Consider the following 21,747-nt stretch of genomic DNA (forward strand, 5'->3'; position numbering starts at 1 on the left):
GTGTATCTGACTCATTCATAAAATCTCAGTAAATAAGAAAGGACTATCTTGATTGACTTTTGAAACTGTTTACTAGATGATTATTTTAAGTTATTTCATTTCAAGGTGAAGAAATAAAGTAAATTTAAATGAATCATAATATCAAAGTAAAGAAATGGTTCAGATGAGGATACAACAGAAGTCTCAACATCCAATTCCTTAATTATATTTAAAAGACCAGAATTTCTGTGACAGAAATAAAGTTTAAGATAAATATTTTAGTATTTGCAACATATTTTGCAGATAAACGACCAATTGCCCCAATAGTGCTTAAAAGTTAAGAGGAAAAAAACCTGACAAAACCTGATTTTTTTTCATTGGGCAAAAGATCTGGATAGAACACAAACAGACATACAAATGGCCCTAAAAATGTGAAAAAACATCCAACTTTATTCATAAGAGAAATGCAAATGGAAACTAGACTGAAATACTAATTCTCACTTATCAGACTAGTAAAAATTCAAAAGCTTGACAACACACCATATAAGGAAGCCTATAGGGAAGCAGGCTCTTCAACATTTCTGGTGGTAGTGCTCAATGGTACAAGATCAATGGAGAGGAATTTAGCAATACCTCACAAAATGAGTTTGCTTTTTGACCAGACAAGTCTATTTCTAGGAATTTACCTTGAAAATACACTTCCAACAATACAAAAAAAAAAATGCACATTTACTGAGTTATTATTTATAATAGCAAAATGCAGGAGACTGGTTGAAGAAATTATGGTACATCCCCACAACATATGTACAATGGGAATTTAACACAATGGGGATATCTGGTGGGCTTAAAAAAAAGTGCTCAAAAAAGCCAGGAATATGTCAAAACGCAGACACAACGTGGGCTTGAAATGCCCTACTTAACAAACTGGGGCAATGTGAGCATCAAAAAGAATATCAGTGATAAGTTATAATATATTGAACAAAAATTAAAATCTATAATCCTATAGTAGTTTTTTCAAAAAGGTGGCAGGAACAAAGGAAATGCTCTTATTTACAGAATAACATCAATTTATAAATGTAGAAGGAATGACAATTAAAAATCACTATTTTGTAACCACATTATAACAACTGATTCAGGCAAGAATCAATTAATACTAAAACCACTGTATGAAAGATTGTTATGAAAGAGAATATTCACACAACCTCAACATACCACCTCACAGATAGCTTATTAATTTCACAGGGTAAATGTACCTAGGCAATGGAGAGATCAAACTTATCACCAATAAGAAGACTAACTAATATCATGTACCACAATATCACCTGTGGAAAATTCTTAGCAAAAATGTTTAATTTTCATCTACTTATGAAAAAACAGACAAATCCAAATTGAGAGACATTCTATAAAACAACTGGCCAGATATGTCAACACAACAGTAAAACAACTAACATATTGATGTCATGAAAGATCAAAAAGTTGGACTAACTGTTCTAAAGGAGACTAAGAAAATGTAACAACTAAATGAAAAGTGTGATGTTGGCTTAGAGCCTGGATTGAAAGGGGCATGACAATGATAAAGAACATTACTGAAACAAACGGGGCACTTTGAGTATGGACTATATATGTACATGTATTATGCGTGTATATAGGTAATATACAAAATCATATTTATAGATATCATGTATACGATAATGGCATCCAGTCAATTCTCATTAGTCACAGTAATTGTTTGAAGTCACCACAAGCACTGAATTAGCAAGTACTGAATTGCTGCTCCTAGGGAAATACAGGGTTAGGTTCCTGTGAGCCGGTGGTCACAACATTTTCATCAACCGATCAATACATAACCTTGTTTTATGTGTTTTTGTTTAAAGACATTTCATTTAATATATATTGTTCATTCATTAACACTGAACTCACAGCCAACAGCACTGTAACTCATGTCTAAGTGAAGCTGATCTAACATTTTCTTCATAAGGCACATCATAGCCTTCTTGTGCATAGAAACACTAGATAATACTTTACCACAATAACTGGGAGCCACTTTAAACAGCAAAATCACCAACAAAAAGCACAAAGATGCAAAAAATGTGACACTAAATATATCAAGAAAAGTATACAGTATGTTTACAGTACGAGAGCTGAAATAAGAAGGCAGAATGTCACCTTGTTTGATCTCAGCTGGAACCTGGGTGTTGATGTGTTGGGCAACTTAAAGTTTTTGCCACTCCGCACATGTGCATGCCCATGAATGACCAGGAAAGGAAAGCACTGGAAGTACTGATTTTGGAGTTACACATAAATTTTAGTGAGTAGGTAAATTTGAAAATATGGATTCTGCAAGAAATGAGAAACACTGTATATTCAATATTACATATCTTGAGCATAATAGTTGCATTACAGTTACATAGGATAATGTTTTTGTTCCTGGCAGATATGTGCCAAAGTATTTACAAATGAGGTGCACTATGCCTCCAACTTACTCCAAATGCTTTTTTAAAAAAATCTATTTGTGTGGGGCCAGCCTGGTGGTGTAGTGGTTGAGTTCGGTGCACTCTGCATCGGCGGCCTGGGTTCGCAGGTTCGGATCCCAGGCACAGACCTACACCACTCGTTGAGCCATGCTGTGGTGGTGACCCACACAAAAAACAGAGGAAAGATTGGCACAGATGTTAGCTTAGGCCAGTCTTCTTCAAGCAAAAAGAGGAAGACTGACAACAGAAGTTAGCTCAGGGACAATCTCCCGCTCCCAAACACAACAACAAAAAATCTCTTTGTGGATACTTGTATTATTTTTTCAAATTTTCAAACAAAGTTGGGAAAATATATTTCAACTTTATTTTGGGTTTGATTTTAAGTATTTACTGTATAACACTAACTGCCAAATTCATAGCTGAGAGTACTACACCAAATCACAACATAAATCTGGTATAAACATTAGCAAATATTTACCTTGACCAGTTTAAGTATGTAAGTTACCTCCTTTTATCTAAGACCTAGGTTACAGGGTTATGGCCAAAATCCTTATTTGCTGAGGACCATAAACTACTCCTTTGTAAGTCTTCTTAATGCACAGATTAATTAGAGTCAAATAAAAAAGGGGGGGAGTCTCTGCACCTACATCAACCAAAGCCAGTAGAGAATAAATATCGTCTGTTAAATGTTTTAAAATCTTGCATTCCTCTCCCCAAGTGTAAGACACTAAGATCTGGCAGATTAAGGTACAAGAAATAACACTGAAAATAATGTAAAGCCTTTAAACAAGATAGGTATCACGGCCTTTAACTGTCAGATGTTTTAGCATGGTTTATCAAGTAGCTAACTACATATAAATCACTACATACAGTGTGTCTATTAGTTTCTTAGTCTGATAGGCCTTTGGCTTTCAGTTAGTCACATTCAGCAGACATTATTCTTAATAATCTGTGATTTATCTCCATTTAACAGGTTTATGTACAGCTTCAAAAACACAAGCAAGAACCTATCACATATCATTAATAAATTGAAAATGATTTCTTTACTAAAGAAGTCAAGATTTAGAGAGTAAAAAATTGAAGACTTTCCTTTTGAATGAATTTCTTGACTTCAGATGCCCATCTCCAAACTTTCTCTGCTTCCAGTGTTCCCCATCTCAGTGGAACCAATATCCACCCACACAGTTGATCAAGTCAAAAACTAAGGAATTCTTCTTGCTCTTTCCTCATCCACTATATAAAAATCCACCAGTAAATCCATGTCCAAGATACATTCCAAATTATTTTTTACCACCTTCAACGTCTTTATCTTTGTCTAAGCTGTCATCCTTTCACACCGGGACTACTTCAATGGCCTCCTACTTCTGATGTAACTCAAACTCTATTCTCTGAACAGCAGCCTGAGCTATCTTTTAAAAACGCAAATCAGGGGCCGGCCCCGTGGCTTAGCGGTTAAGTGCGCGCACTCCGCTACTGGTGGCCCGGGTTCGGATCCCAGGCGCACACCGACGCACTGCTTCTCCGGCCATGCTGAGGCCACGTCCCACATACAGCAACTAGAAGGATGTGCAACTATGACGTACAACTATCTACTGCGGGGCTTTGGGGAAAAAAAGGAGTAGGATTGGCAATAGATGTTAGCTCAGAGCCAGTCTTCCTCAGCAAAAATAAAGAGGAGGATTAGCACGGATATTAGCTCAGGGCTGATCTCCCTCACAAAAAAAAAAAAAAAAAAAACGCAAATCATATCACTTGCATGTTTAAAACACTCCAGTGACTGTCTATTTCAATCACACTAAAATGTTAACTCCTTATTATAGCCTACCTGACCCCTGCCTACCATGCTAACTTCATTTTGTACCACTCTCTCCCTAATTTATTAATAGATAATTGTTGGAAGAACAAATACTCATGTGTATACAGTTAGTAATTTCAACAAAGGTTGGAATTTGTTTTTAATTGTTGAAAATGAATCTATATAACCAATACAAGCATGCATGCTACTAGAGGTAAAGAGCAATAAGGTTGATAAAAAAAATCATGTGCACTTGCAAACAGTTCCAGTTTTTGATAGGTGGATTTATTTTCTTATTCGTGCTTTCCCTGCATCACTATATTATAATACTTATTCAGAAAACATCTAAGAATAGTGCCCTAGAGAGGTAAAAGTTGGCAGAGTAACTTAATCTGAGATGAAAATGATATTGATAACTGCAATTACTAATAAACGGGAAGGTGAACTAGCTCTAACACCTATCACTTTGCTAATCATCAGGTTACTTTGGGTAATCTAGCCGGCCAAGCAGTTTTCTCTTTCCTCCATCATCATGTCATATATAACCCTTCCAAAACTGAGCTTGGTCCAAGAGTATCCAGACAGAAGATACTGGTTTTTCAATGTCCTGGTAAAAATCATCCCTCTCCAAACCTGACCCATACCCATCTAAGGCACTGAATATAGAAATTCTTTGCCTTTCTTTTACTGTTTATAGGGCACCTACTTCATGACAGGTAATTTATAAAGTGTTGAGGAAACAAAAAGGAAAAAGAAAGTGTCACTGTCCCAAAGAAATTATAGTCTAATGATGAGCAACATGCAAACAAATATAATACAATATAATAATCGAGTTATCCACAAAGTACAATGAGAACATAGAGTAATGAGTGCCTACATTTGCCTAGGGAAGCTAAAGATACATCACAAATAAGAGCTGAGACTTAAAGGATGAATTTAAATTTGCCAAGGAGGTAGGAGATGCACGGGAAAGCAGGAGAACGTCATACGAAGAGATAAGAGGACAAGCCAAAACAGAGAGTAAAGAAACAACATTTTGTGTTCTGAAAACTATAAGTAACTGGCTGAGGCCAAATCAAGAAAAATTTTGCATACACTATACACTCAGGATTTCTTTTACAGAAGATGTCACATGGCTACCCGAGCACTAACTTGATTCTGTTTCATCAATACATTGAGGAGGTGGCCCTTTGGGGGTCCCAGCATACGGTGGAAAACCTCTTATTGGAATCCACACCTGATATGGGTCCTGAGCTTTGTTTCTGCCAACCATGGCCTTCAAAGCCATCAAAACTAAAGTTTATATATGCTTGGACTGACAAATATCTTCAGGGCAAAAGTAGTTTCCATGCTCTCTTCTCTGGATTCACCTTCTCCCTTCCATTTTGGATTGATAATTCCTTACTATCAAGGCAGTTATTTGTTACTTTTAGGACAATTTTTCAAGTATTTAAATCAAGTATTTTTTAGCTGTGGGAGGATTGGTCCAAATAAACTAGCCCATAATTTTTGGAAAAAGAAACTTCTCTTTTTTATATACTTGAGAACTATGATATATATAATTAAGATATGATACCATTAATAACAAACACCTCCACTCTCTTAAATCTGTAAAAAAAAAAAGGGTTTCAAAACTTTTATTTGCAATATATTAATCTTCCCATGAACTCACAGGATTTAAAAATCAGTCAAATAAGAAAAGGTAATATTTGACTCAGGATCAAAAACTTCATCTTCCTATGTAATGAATCATCAGTGTTTTAAAATAAAAAAATATTCCTATATGATAGCAAATTTGGATCTATTAAAAGCACTATGTGAAAAAGATAAAGTCTTGTTATACTTAAAATCTTTAAAAGTATTATCTGATTAATCATGTCTCAAACTGGAAATGAGGAAAAGTAATCACTTTTCAAATACACATATTCTACTGGGAAACGTGATTGTCAATTTTAAAAATAAGCAAATAAAGGAGAAATAGGACCTTTTAAAAATTATTCCATTGGGTATAGTCACAAAATAATTGAAAGCAGGGACTTCTAGAGGTATTTGTACACCTATGTTCATAGCAGTATTATTCACAATAGCCAAAAGGCAGAAGTAACCCAAGTGTCCATTGATAGATGAATAAACAAACAAAATGTGGTATATACATACAATGGAATATTATTCAGCCTTAAAAAGGGAAATCTTAACACATGCTGCACCATGGATGAACCTTAAGGACATTATGCTAAGTGAAATAAGCCAGTCATAAAAGGACAAATACTGTATAAACACTCATATGAGGTACCTAGAGTAGTCAAATCCATAGAGACAGACAGCAGAATGGTGGTTGTCAGGGGCTGGGAGAAAGGAAGAATGAGGAGTTATTGTTTAAGGGGTATAGGGTTCAGTTTTGCAAGATGAAAACAGTTCTGTGGCTGGATGGTGGTAATGATATCACAACAATGTGAATGCACTTAATGTCACTGAACTGAACTCTTAAAAATGGTTAAGATAGTTAATTTTATGTTATGTGTATTTTACCACGATTAAAAAGAAAAAAAAAGTGAAGCTCTGCATCTTTTCAAAAGCAAACAAACTATTTCATTGGTATGAGTGCTTTGTATACTACCGTAAGTGTTATAATTCTGATAATGATAATCAGAAAGCGTTCCACATATACATTATTCCAGGAAATTTTCTCTATTGTAAGAAAAAGATTGTCCTAGTAATTACAGACCTAAAACAAGTAGGATTCGAAAACATCAAGTTTCCCTCTGCTAAGTCAGCACAATTAAGTAAAGCTATCTCTGAAATAAAATTATGACCTGTCTTTTAATCAAGGACAGTCTCAACATGAACCTCTTTTTAAGGCTGAAGGACCACAAACATTCATTTAAATATCTTAACTGTTTAAATGTGGAAAAATAAGAAATACATGAACAACTGATTCTGTTAAGATTGCTACTATTAAATTAGACTTTGGTCTGCCAATCTAGCATGTTCTCACTGATATAAAAATAGTTGTATACGTCCTCTATAGAGTCATGCGTCACTTAAGAACAAGGATATATTCTGCAAAATGCGTCGTTAGGTGATTTTGTCACTGTGCAAACATCATAGAGTGTAATTACACAAACCTAGACAGTATAGCCTACTATACGCCTAGGCTATATGGTATTAATCTAATGGGACTACCATTGTATATGCAGTCTGTTGTTGACCAAAATGTCATTATACAGTGCATGACTATATATAAAGTCAGAAAACAGCCAACAAAAATCAGAACATAGGGCAAGCCCCAGTGGCCTAGTGGTTATGTTCAGAACGCTCCGCTTCAGTGGCATGGGTTCACTTCCCGGGCACGGACCTACACTGCTCTGTTAGTGGCCATGCCGTGCTGGTGGCCCATATACTAAAAAAAATAGAGGAAGATTGGCACAGATGTGAGCTCAGGGTGAATCTTCCTCAGCAAAAAAAAGAAAAAACCAGAATATAATTCTAATTAAAACTCAATATGATATTCCCGTTTACTGAACTGGATGTCATGAAGAATTTCACTAGAACCCAGCCACTGCCTGTAAAGTGATAAAATCCAGTTGCTTAATGGCCGAAGATTAGATTCTGTGAGCACAGAAGAAAAAAAATCACATTGTCTTTTTCCCCCGCAAAGAACGGTTAAGATAATGCCACTTTTCGCAATTTTATCGACATGGATAAAATGAAGCATATTTAAATTTTCTAGAGTCAAAAGGCCAAATGAAATCTAACGTTCTCCTAAGGCAACTAAAGACCTGCACGTAATAACTGTCGAATTATATAACAAACTTTAGCAAAGTAACAAGGATATCCTGTTACAAATGTCCATTCCACGATTATTTACAATTTCTTGATTTTCAACTTCTTGATTTTTTTTCTCTCATTAAATTATATATATATTTTTAACCACTTTACCTTTCTGCTGTAAGGATTACTAATTACTAACTTGGTGTCATCTGAGCCAGATAAAATATATTCTCCAGTCTCATTCCAACAGATTGTATTAACCTAAAAGAAAGCAAAAAAGAAATTTAAGCAAACTGGACATAAAAACAAGTATCTCATCTTTCACTTAATTGATGGTTCAAAATTTACATCACTAAAGAGGTTATGTCTACAGTAAAGAGTATTTACCAATTTACTTATTGAAAATACATACTGACTGCTATGTAGTAAACACAATGCTCTGTAAATTCACAATGAAACGTCTGAGTCTTTCTTAAGTTGTATTGTTTAAATTTATTTTAATTAATTCATTTTATAACCAGAGACATAAAACCAGGTCACCTAAAAAGGAATTAGAAAAACTTACTACAGAGCTGCAGTAATCAAGGTTGTGTGGTACTGTTATGATCACAGACATATAAACCAATGGAATGTAACTGACAGTCCAGAAATAAACCCTTACATTTATGGTCAAGTAATTTTTGACAAGGGGTCCAACATCATTCAATGGGGAAAGAATAGTCTTTTCAATAAATGGTGCTAGGACAACTGGATATATAAGACAAAAGAATAAGATCTAAATGTAAGAGCCAAAACTGTAAAACTCTTAGAAGGAAACATAGGTGTAAATCTTCATGAAAACTAAAACCACAATGAATTACTAATTCACACCAATTAGGATGGCTATAACAATTTAAACAGACATACAAAAAAACCTGGAAAATAACAAGAGTTAGTACGGATGTCAAGAAATTAGAACCTTTATATAGTGCTGGTAGGAATGCAAAATAGTGCAGTTATTTGGAAAACAGTTTGGCAGCACCTCAAAAACTGAAACAGTTATCCTATGACCCAGCAATTCCACAACAAAGTATATACCCAAGAGAACTGAAAACATATGACACACAAAAATTGTACAAAAAAGTCCATAGCTGCATTATTCATAATAGCGAAAAGGGAAAACAACTCAAACATTTATCAAGTAATGAATAGATAACAAAACGTGACTGCCCATTTCCTCATAACAAAACATCCGTACAATCAAATATTATTCAGCCATAAAATGAAATAATGATACATGCTGCAACATGAATGAACCTGGAAAACATTACGCTAAGTGAAAGAAGTCAGACATAAAAAGCCACACAGTGTATGATTCCATTTATATGAAATGTCCAGAATAGGCAAATCTATACAGAGACAGTAAGTAGATTAGTGCTTGCCAATAGCTAGGTGGAGGGGGAATGGGAGTGAATGATAATTGGTATGGACCATTTTTTTCAGACAGCAGAAGTATGCTGGAATTAGATAGTGGTGATAACTTTACAACTTTATAAACATACTAAAAAAAACACTGAATTACACACTTAAAATGGGTGAATTTTATGGTTATGTGAACTACATCTAAATTAAAAAGAAAAAGAATTAGACTTCGACTTTCAGTCAAGATGGAATAACATGGACCAGATTTACTATCACATCTGAAATAACTAAACAACAGCAGAATACACATTACTTTTAAGTACACAAGAAATATTTACCAGTATAGAAAATATTTATTTATGGGCCATAAAACAAATCTCAATATATCTAAAAGACTTCAAGTCATACAAAGTATGATCTCCGACCAAAATGGAATTAAATTAGAAATCATTAACCCAAAGAAATGTTTGGAAAATATGAAACAACAGATGGTAAAAAGAAGAAATTTCAAAATAAATTAGAAAGCATTTTGAATTGAATGAAAATAAAAATATAACATATCTCAATATATGGGTTGCAGCTAATGCAGTACTTAGAAGGAAATTTATAGCACCAAAACACCTATATTAGAAAAGATAAAGATCTCATATCAATGACCTCAGCTTCCACTCAAAAAACTATAAAAAGAACAGCAAACGAAACCCAAAGTCAGCAGAAGACTGGAAATAACGTATATCAGAGCAGAAATCAATGAAACAGAAAACAAAAAACAGAGAAAATTAATGAAACCAGAAGTTGGTTCTTTGAGAAGACAAATAAAATTAATGAGCCTCAAGCCAGAACTAATCAAGAAAAAAAGGAGGCAGGGGGACATATTACCAATATCAGGAATGAGAAAGGTCATATCACTAACTATACATTCTACAAATATCTAAACATAAAAAGGAGCATTATGGACAACTTTATGTCAATAAATTCAACAATTTGGATAAAACTGAGAAAATCCTTGAAACACACATAGTAAACAAAATTCACTCAAGACAGTTTTTATTAAGGTACTGTAGTTACAATTTTTCACAAAGAAAACTCCAGGCCCAGATGGCTTCACTGGTGAATTCTGCTAAACATTTAAAAAGATAAATAACAACAATTTTGTACCAAGTCTTTCAGAAAATTAAAGAGGACAATATACTTTCCAACTCATTGGTACAAGAAAACTACGGACCAATATCCTTAATGTATACGGAAAACTTCTAAAACAAAATTTTAGCAAATTGAACAATATAATATAGAAAAATAGATAATACATTATAACCAAATGGGATTTATCTCTGGAATACAAGAATGCTTTAACACTCAAATATTAATCAATGTAATTCATGATATTAAACTAAAAAATAAAAACCATATGATCATTGCAATAAATGCAGAAAAGACATCTGACAAAATCCAGCAACAATTTCTAATAACAGCTCTCAGCAAAGTAGAAACTTTTTCAGTCTGCTAATGAGCACCTATGAAAAACCCACAGCTACCATCATACTTAATAATGAAGGACTAGATGCTTTCTCTCTAAGACCAGAACAAAACAAGGACGTCTGCTCTCACCACTTGTATTCAAGTGTACTAGAGTACAAGACAGTGCAATAAGGCAAGAAAAAATAAATAAAAGGAGTACAGACAGGAAAAGAAGTAAAACTATCTTTATTCTCATAGGACATGATTGTTTTTGTAGCATGTCCTATAGAATTAAAAAAAAAAAAAGTACTGGAACTAGTAAGTGAGTTTAGGAAGTTTGTGGGATACAGATGAATATGTAAAAATAGATATGACAGGGAATTAAAACCATAATGTGATATCACTAGATATTTATTAGAATGTATAAAATTAAAAAGAATGACCATATCAGATCTGAAGGGAGAAACAGACAACAATACAATAGTAGCAAACTTCAGTATTCCACTTTCAACCATGGATAAACCACACAGAAAATCAACAATGAAACATTAGACTTGAACTACACTTTAGATCATATGGATCTAAGAGACACATATAGAACATTCCATCCAACAGCAACAAAACAGACGTTCTTCTCAAATGCACACAAAACATTTGCCAAGATAAATCATGTTAGACCACAAAACAAGTACTAGCAAGTTTTAAAAGAATTAAATCATACCAAATATCTTTTCTGACCACCATGGTATGAAACTAGAAATCAATAACAGGAGGAAAACTGGAAATTTCACCAACACGTGGAAATTAAATAACACAATTCTGGACAATCAATGGGTCAAAGAAGAAATCAAAAAATATCTTGAGACAAGCAAAAATGGAAACAAAACATATGGGATGCAGCAAAAGCAGTTCTAAGTGGCAAGTTTACAGCAATAAACACCTACATTAAGAAAAAGGAAAGATCTCAATAAATAACCCAACTTTACACATCAAGGAACTAGGAAAAGAAAAACAAACTGAGCACAAAATTAGCAGAAGGAAGGAGATAACAAAGATCAAAGCAAAAATAAATGAAATAGAGACTAGAAAACAATAGATAAGGTCAAGGAAACTGAGAGTTGGTTTGTTGAAAAGATAAAATTGACAAATCGTCAGCTAGATTAACCAAAAAAAAAAAAGAGAAGACTCAAAAAAATAAAATTGTAAATGAAAGAGAAGACATTACAACTGATACCACAGAAATACAAAGGATCATGAGAGAGACTACTATAAGCAATTATACGCCAACAAATTAGACAACCTATAAGAAATGAATAAATTCTTAGAAACATACAACCTACCAAGACTGAACCATGAAAAATTAGAAAATCTGAATAAACCAATAATGAGTATGGAAATTGAATCAGTAATCAAAAACCTCCCAACGAAAAAAAAGCCTAGGACCACATGGCTTCACAGGTTTTAAAGTTTACCAAACACACAGAAGAATTAATGCCAATCCTTCTCAAACTCTTCCAAAAAACTGAAGTGGAGGGAACACTCCCAAACTCATTTTCTGAGGTAAGCATTACCCTGACACCAAAGCCAGATAAGGATACTACAAGAAAAGAAAACTACAGGCCAATATTCCTGATGAATATAGATACAGAAATTCTAAACAAACTACTAGCAAATCGCATTCAACAGCACATTAAAAGGATCATACCCCATAATCAAGTGGGATTTACCCCTGGGATGCAGACATGGTTCAATATACACAAATCAAAAAATGTGAGGGCCAGCCCTGTGGCTTAGCAGTTAAGTGCGTGCGCTCCGGTACTGGCGGCCCGGGTTCGGATCCCGGGCGCGCACCGATGCACCGCTTCTCCGGCCATGCTGAGGCCACGTCCCACATACAGCAACTAGAAGAATGTACAACTATGACATACAACTATCTACTGGGGCTTTGGGGAAAAAAATAAAAGAGGAGGATTGGCAATAGATGTTAGCTCAGAGCCGGTCTTCCTCAGCAAAAAAAAAAAAAAAAAACGAGGAGGATTAGCACGGATGTAAGCTCAGGGCTGATCTTCCTCAAAAAAAAAATAAGTGACAAACCACATTAATGGAATGAAAAATAAAAGTCATATGATCATCTCAATAGAGGTAGAAAAAGCATTTGACAAAATTCAACATCCTTCATGATAAAGATTCTCAACAAATTAGGTATAGAAGGAACATACCTCAACATAATAAAGGCCATATATGACAAGCCCACAGCTAACATCATACTCAACAGTGAAGGCTGAAAGCTTTTCCTCTAAGATTAGGAAGAAGACAAGGATGCCCACTCGCGTTACTTTAATTCAACACGGTACTGGAAGTCCTAGCCAGAACATTTAGGCAAAGAAAAGAAATAAAAGGCAACCTAATTGGAAATGAAGAAGTAAAATTGTCTCCGTTTGCAGTTGACATGATCTTATATACAGAAAATCCTGAAGACTCCACCAAAAAACCGTTAGCACTAATAAAACAAATTCAGTAGTTTCAAGATATAAAATCAACACACAAAAATCAGTTGCATTTCTATACACTAACAAACTTTCTGAAAAAGAAATAAACAATCCCATTTATAATAGCATCAAAAACAGTAAAATACTTAGGAATAAATTTAACCAAGGAGGTGAAGTAAATTTAACCAAGGAGGTGAAAGATCTATACACTGAAATCTATACAACAGTGATAAAAAGACACTGAAGAAGACGCAAATAGATGGAAAGATGTCCCATATCCATGTATGAGAAGAGTTAATATTATTAAAATATCCATATTACCCAAAACCATCTACAGATTCAAGGCAATCTTTACCAAAATTCCAATGGCATTTTTCACTGAAATAGAAAAAACAATCCTAAAATTTGTATGGAACCACAAAAGATCCCAAATAGCCAAAGCAATCTCGAGAAAGAAAAATAAAGCTGGAGGCAACATACTTCCTGATTTCAAATTATATTACAAAACTGTGGCAATCAAAACAGTATGGTACCGGCATAGAAACAGATATATAGATCAACGGAACAGAATAGAGTCCAGAAAATAACCCATGCAGGTCAATTAATTTGCAACAAAAGAGCCAAGAATACTCAATGGGGAAAGGATAATCTCTTCAATAAATGGTGTTGGAAAAACTGAATGTTTACACGCAAAAGAAATAAAATGAACTCGAAATGGAATAAGGACTTAAACATAAGGCCTGAAACCATAAAACTCCCAGAAGAAAACCTAGTGAAAAGCTCCTTGACCTTGATCTTCGCAATGACTTTGTGGAAATGACACCAAAAGCATAAGCAACAAAAGCAAAAATCAACAAGCAGGACTACATCAAACTCAAAAGCTTCTGTACAACAACAGAAACAACCAATGTTCAGAAACAAACAACCAAAATGAAGAGGCTAACTACAGAATGGGAGAAAATATATGCAAACCATATATTTGATAAGGAGTTAATATCCAAAATACATAAGGAACTCATACAACTCAATAGCAAAAAAAACAAATAATCCAATTAAAAAATGGGTAAAGGATCTGAATAGACATCTTTACAAAGAAGATATACAAATGGCCAAAAAGTACATGAAAAGGTGCTCACCATCACTAACCAGGGAAATGCAAATCAAAACCACAATGGAATATCACCTCACACCTATTAAAATGGCTATTATCAAAAAGATAAGAGATAAGTGCTGGTGGGATACGGAGGAACCCTTATGCCCTGTTGATGGGAATGTAGATTGGTGCAGCCACTATGGAAAACAGTATGGAGGTTCTTCAGAAAATTAAAAATAGAACCACCATATGATCCAGCAATCCTACTTCTGGGTATATATCTGAAAGAAATGAAATCACTATCTTGAAGAGATACCTGTACCCCCATGTTCACTGCATCATTATTCACAATAGCCAAGACAAGGAAAGAACCTAAGTATCCACTAACGGACAAGTGAATAAATAAAATGTGGTGTGTGTGCGCATATATATATATCTGCACAATGGAATATTATTCAGTCACTAAAAAAAAAAAAGGAAATTTTGCCATTCGCAACAACCCTGAGGGCCAGATAGAGAATGACAAACACATACAAGTGATATTTCACTTGTATGTGGAATCTAAAAAAGCCCAACTGATAGAAACAGAGAGTAGATTGGTGGTTGTCAGAGGCTGGAGGGTAGGGAAAATGAGACTTTGTTCAAAAAGTACAAATTTCCAGTTATACAATGAATAAGTTCTGGGGATCTAACATACAGCATGGTGATTACAGTTAACAAGACCGTGTTATATATTTGAAAGATGCTAAAACAGTAAATCTTAAATGTTACCACCACCACCACCATAACAAAGTGGTAACTACACGAGGTGATGGATATGTTAACTGACCTTATTGTGGTAATATTTCACAATATATGTGTAACAAATCATCACATTGTACACCTTAAACTTACACAACGTTATACGTGAACTATATTTCCAAAAAGAAGGAAAAAATAGAATAGAAGGAGACTCAAGCAACTAAAACAAGTGGGTTACGTGTATAAGGGAGCAGAAAGGAATAGGGTAGACAGGAACAGGAGCAGGAGCCATATTTCTCAATGTACATTTTTTTATATAATTTATTTTTGTACCATGAGAAGGTATTACTATTTTAAAAATTAAATGCAAAATAGAAATAAGAACAAAATGTTTCAAAAAATAGTGTGAAAGCAGAAAACATGTTTAAGCTTGTAAGAAAAGTTTACGTTCCATTCATCTTTAGAAAAATATTTGAGAATATACTCAGTAAAGCCTGAAAGTAAATTTAAAAATGGGAAGATATAGAATCCACAGCTTGCAAAAACTTGAGAATACCATCAAGGCAATTGCACATTATGGGAGAATCCATTTGAAATTAACACTAGAAAATTCTCCTTTGGGTAGAGAGAAAGATTTGACCTTAGGTTCTTAAATAAAGGTAAAAAATGTAACACACAATTTGACTCTTCAATGAACAATTCCTAAGCACCATATCTGTGCTAGGTACTCCTCTTGACACTAGATGAAGACAATACATTTCTCAAGATATTTTTTTGGTCCAGTGTGCTGGGACAGAGTGGGGCAGGTGTGCAGACTATGGATAAATAAATGTGTTTGTATAATTACAATGTCAGTGATATGATCTGACTATGAAAAAAAAAACAAAGATGTTGATCAGGGGTGGAGAGCTCTTGAGGGTGGTCAGGGAAAGCCTCTCTGATAGGTAATGCTTGGAGAAAGCTAAATGAAATCAGGAGGTAAGCTTCACAGATATGTGGGGGAAGAGAGTTCTAGGTACAAGGCATAAAATATGTAAGGCGTACTTAGTGTATTTAAGGAAAAGCAAAAAGATGAGTGTGACTGGAACAAACACGTTATCACGGAGAAGTACGGGATGAACCTGGAGAAGGCGGCAAGTGCCAAATCACACAGGGTCAGAAGCAATAGGCCTCTGGGTTGACTCTAAGTAAGCTGGAAACTCCCTGGAGAGTTTTGAGCAGCTGAGTGTCATGAACAGATGATAGGTTACATAATTTTCTTCATAAATTTTCTTCCTACCCTACAGAGTGGAAGAGTTTAACAAAAACTAAGAAAAGTACATACACGTATAAGACTTATTAACATTGTTTACTGAATTTCAACTTTCAGAATACATAGACAAATTACAGAAGGTAAGAATCGCTACAGAATAAAGGGTAAACGCAACCAACATTGACAACATAAAAGCATGTACACCTGACAGAGGTGTGAACCAGAAAGAGAAGGTGGTGGAATGAAGGGTGAAAGCATTCAACGTCTCTATCTTACAGAATGGGGACTCAAGGGATACTGTGCACAAAAGAGAGAAAAACAAAAGGATGTTGACGTATGTTGTTTAAAGTTAAAGTGACCAGTGGAGAGGCTGAGAACAGTAACACAAAAATTCTGAGAAGCCTAAATCTTAGAAAGTGAGAGTCACAAAAATAACTTAAATCTTCCTCTATTACAGCAGGAAATCAATAGACAATGTCCAAAGTTAACAATTAAGAAAGACCAGTATAAGAATACTATGTAGAGACATGAAAGAAATCACCAAAAGAGCTGAAACAAAAAAAAGATTAAAAGAGGTTGCTTTTGGAGAATAAGAAAGGAATAATAGAGAGTGGGACACATCTATTACTTTTTGTTATAACCCATTTTAACCATGTGCATTTGTTATTTTGATCCCTTTCCCCCCAAAAATGATTTTAAGTTTTAAAATAAATAATATATACCTAAACTGTATTTACAGCATAATTATAATTCTGTAATTGTGGACAGGAAAAAGATAACCATTTAAGACTATAGACACTTTTTCCCTCTTTGCTTAAGTTTTAAATGTTGGGTTCCTTAGAGTAAGGGCCTAGCCCCTCTTTTGACTTTGTAATTTCTTTTCATGTGATCTTTCTAGTTTCATGTTTTCAGTGAACAGCTGTAGCAGTGTTTTCCCAAGTATGATCCATGGATCACCTAGATCAAAATCAGGAAGTGTTTGTTAGAATCAGATTTCCTTGGCCTTAAACTCTAGGTTTGTTTTTCTTTATTTGTTTTAGTATTTCAATTTCTTAAAAAAAAAAAAACAAACCTTAAAACTACACTGTTGAGGTAACCTGTAATGAAACAGGGTATCCCAATGTAACAGGAATAATACATCTTTATGAATGTAAATGAATACACTTTGATTTTCAGTAATTGCTACCCCTTACTTGTCCACTGACTCTCAGAGGTATCAAAAACCAGCCTAGCAGATTTAGACCACAGGGCTTGTTTGATAAAGACGTTTCTCAACCCTTCTGCCTTTGTCAACCATATTGTACATCTTACATCCCAGGGGGAAAACAGGAGGAAATAATATAAAAGAGTAACATGACCTGATTTGTATGCATAATCTAGGATCCGTATGTTGCATGAATCAGTGGAATAATCAGGAGACCTAAGTGGAATGAAGGAGACCAAGTGAGAGGATAGTGCAGTAGTCCAGGCAAGAGAAGAAAATAGCTTAAATTAGGTGGTAGCACAGAGATAGAAGTAGATGGGTTCCAGATATATTCTGGAGTAGATAGATAGATTAGATGTGGAAGTTAAAGGAAGAGAGATCAAGGATAACTTAAAACTTTTTAGCTTAAATAGGTGGATGAATGATGGTGCTATTTACTGAGATGTAGAAAGCTGTAGATGTAGGGGTGAAAACCAAGTACTTGTTTTAGCCACTTGAATCCTATATCTATCTTACCATCACTAAAAGTAAGACAATGAAACACTGTGTGCCTTTGCATGCGATTTAATACAAAGCACACAGTATCATCTGTAAATATTCCTGCCCAAAAAGTTGAATCTGAGTCTAACCAAATCTCTAGAAGTAACTTCCATTTACAGGAAAAACAAAGAATATAGAAACAAGTTAAATGATATCACAAGAAAACAAACCATTACCTAGAATGTGGGACCTTCTATAGGAAAACTGACTCGGTTTCTGTAACAAGTCAATGGCAGGGATCAAAAAGAAGAAGACTGCTCTAGATTAATAAAAATTTAAGAGGCACAGCAATGAAGGTATGGACTTTGCCTGGATCCTCTTTTGAACAAACTATAAAAAACATTTTTAAACAATGAGGAAAATTTGATTATGAACTGTGTATTAGATGGTATCAAAAATACCGTCAATCTTGTTAAATTACATAATGACATTTTGGTTACATAAGAAAATGACCATTGCTTATAGGCTACACATAGGGGTGAAATGATATAATATCTAGGATTTGCTTTAAAATATTTCAGCAAGGGAAAAAAAAAGAAAAATGAAATGGAAAAAGAAAATGTGCCAAAATCTTGATAACTGCTAAATCCAGGTGATGAGTATATGAAAAGCATGTTTGAGATTTTCATAATAAAAATTAAAAAGAAAAGGGCTCCGGTTGGCCCTGTTCAATTTGGGGTGCCTATCAGACATGCAACTGGGAATGTTAACTAGAGAGTTGGACATATGAATCTGGAGTTCTGGGAAGAAGTGGAGAGGTGGAAGTCATATTTTTTTTAGCCATGGAACTGGACAGGGTCACCTAGAGCTGAGAAGAAAAGAAAAGAAGATGAGAGGAACCAGGACAGAGTCTCGGTACATCCAACATTTGAAGGTCAATATGTGGGAGTCACCTAAGAAGAGAGAGAAGATGCAGTGAGTCAATGACAGAGAAAGAAAACCAAGAGAGTATGGTATTAGCAGAAACCGAGAGAAAAAAATATTTCAGAAAAGAAGATGTACTCAACCAATGTCTAAAGTTTCTCAGAAGTGACCACTAGATTTGGTGACACGAAGATCACAAGTGACCTTCACAAAAGCAGTATCAGTAGAACAAAAGAGATGGAAGCCTTTTGATAACATTAGAAAACCCATTTGTACTTTAAAAAATCTCCCATATACTTTTCTAAATTCAAAATGTATTTTCATGTTTCAATGTAAAACTCTATTCTCCCATTTTATTATAGTTAGTGACAATATCTTCTGAGAGGATTAGGACATTTCATCAAACATTAGAACACTTAGTATTAAAGTCCTTCATAGTTAAGAATTAATTATTACTTACACAGCCATCATGCACATTCAGGGTTGCTTCAAGTTTTAATCTTTGGATAAATTCTCTTCTGCCTGTTTAAAAAGAAAGAACTAAATAAATCATACAATTTATTGCTGAGAAAAGGGTAACACTGAAGTTAAGATGCTAGGATCTGGCATGAGATAGATTCAAGCCCTAATTTCAACTCCTCCATTTTTCAACTGAGTGATATTGGGCAAATTAACCTCCTCCTTAGCCCTCGTTATCACCTACCTACCTCATGTGATTATTGTAAGGATTAAGCAATTCAAGGACAAAAAAGGCTTAGCACAGTGTTAGGACCACGGTAAACACTCAATTGTTCCCTTCATTCATCCATCCACTCAACAAATATATTGAGTATTCACCCCATTCCAGGTGATGTTCTAGGAGCTAGGAATATAGTGGTAAAAAAAAAAAAACAGGAAAAGATCCCTGCCCTCTAGTGAGGTTACTGAAAGAAAATAAACAATATGTCACTTGGTGAAAGTGCTATATGGAAAAATAAAGCAGAGAAGTGGGAGAGAGGGTTTTCAATCTTAAAGAGGTTGGCAAACAGTATTTTGTAAGATGCCACGTATTTTTAAACACGTGAATTTCAGAAATGTTAAAATATTTTAAAGTCCATTTTACAATGATGAAATGTGGCAGCAAAAAAATAAAATCAGCCTAAATATCCATCAATAGCAGAACAGTTATAATACTGCAAAAACAGAATAAGTTCCCTTTTTGAAAAAGAGAAATATGTTTCCTTTTAGGAAATGAATCATCTTTACCAAAGATGAACCAAAAAGCTTCATGTTTATTCAAAAGCTGTAATGAAAGGAAGCTGAAAATATGACAAAGATTGACAATTAGCTAAGTAATCAGGCTGATGAGATCTCAAATAAAATTAAATTTGACTATGCTCTCTGTATACTGTCACAAAGGACAGATTTCTCCATTATGTTTTCTTGCCCTTCAACGTAAAGATCAAAATCTTCTTGAAGCCAAACTGTTTTCTTTCTTTCTCCTTGATTATAACTGTGAAGATGGCTAGGTAAAGGATGAACATATGGGTTAAAGAATCTCTTTTTTTTTTTTTTTTGCGTGGGGGGAATGCTCTATGGTTCTTAAATTTATTAGAATAAAACAACCTACAGAAATTCAGTATTTTCATGAACTAGGTTGTACTTTAATATTAACTTTTCAAATCAGATTTTTGCTTTTAGATGCTAACTGTAGTAGACCAATAAAAAATTTTTAAAAATCTTTTCCTCTGTGCCAACAGCAGGCTTGGTAATCCTACTGAGTTATAAACTAAGAGTTAAGAAATACAATATTCAAATTAACAACATGACAGCAATTAAAATTCATTAGAATACTAAAACAAAAAGTACTAAAAACTTTTTTTTCCAAATTTTTAAAATCTGGGCTTGAAAACACGGCTCTAGCCATTTCTCTCTAGAGAAAATGGTGGTGGGACACGAGACAAAGTTAGTTCTTCTAGCAAGAACTCTTATATATGAAACTTGTACATAAAAACATGCACTGAGACATAACAGTTAAATAGATAGCTCCAGAATGATATTTTTGTATGTGACTGTGGAGATTAAACTGATTGTTTCGTCCACACATCCCATAAAATGTGCTTCTAGAACAAACTAGTGTAAACCTCCTCTACCCTTTTAGTAATTAAATGCACTACATCAAGAAATAGGAGGCGATAGCCACCAGAGAATAAGAACTGTAAGTTAAAAAAATTGACCCCCTCAAATTAAAATAAAAATAAACTCATAGCTGTTATCAAGAACTGTGAAGAGTCTGGTCTACCTGCAAGCTAACAAGTCACCTGCCACCATTTCCTGGATGCCGGCAGAAGAGACAAGACTCACAAGTCAGAGGTAAAGGATTTTACTACTCTAGTAGTATGAGTTTCAGGTTCACATGGGTTCCCTCTGTCCCCCAATTCCCATGGGGCAAGGCAGAGCAGCCTGAGTGAATACTGTACCTGCAGTGGGTTTGAATCACAGCTGGGGAACACTGAACTGAGGGAACCCAGATCTTGTATCAAGCAAACCTGCCTGAACTTTGTCCCAAAGGGAGACATTATCTTTATTACACAGGACAATAAATAAATCTGCCTTCCGCCCCAGAGAGAGATACTATATCTTTCAAGGCTGTTCCCTATATAAACATCCTCGAAAAGATAGTCCAGAACAAAGTAGCCAGGTGCCT

At 34.6% G+C, this 21,747-nt stretch overlaps 1 protein-coding gene across 8 annotated transcripts in view; it reads right to left on the reverse strand.

Moving 5' to 3' along the window:
• DCAF6 (DDB1 and CUL4 associated factor 6) overlaps positions 1–21,747 on the reverse strand; it is a 141,763-nt gene that overhangs the window by 108,227 nt on the left and 11,789 nt on the right. For 6 of the 8 annotated variants that reach the window (XM_058540133.1, XM_058540127.1, XM_058540129.1 and 3 more), the window contains exons 2-3: positions 19,522–19,583; positions 8,188–8,280 (exon numbers count right to left, since the gene is read on the reverse strand). In XM_058540133.1, the coding sequence (XP_058396116.1) occupies positions 8,188–8,280; positions 19,522–19,583 (155 nt within the window). Of the gene's footprint in view, positions 1–2,145; positions 2,256–8,187; positions 8,281–8,680; positions 8,756–19,521; positions 19,584–21,747 lie in introns of those variants that run through there. The other 2 variants (XM_058540131.1, XM_058540132.1) reach the window with 2 other exon arrangements.

Source organism: Diceros bicornis, chromosome 4 (assembly GCF_020826845.1).
Source record: "Diceros bicornis minor isolate mBicDic1 chromosome 4, mDicBic1.mat.cur, whole genome shotgun sequence".
NCBI classification, from domain to species: domain Eukaryota; kingdom Metazoa; phylum Chordata; class Mammalia; order Perissodactyla; family Rhinocerotidae; genus Diceros; species Diceros bicornis.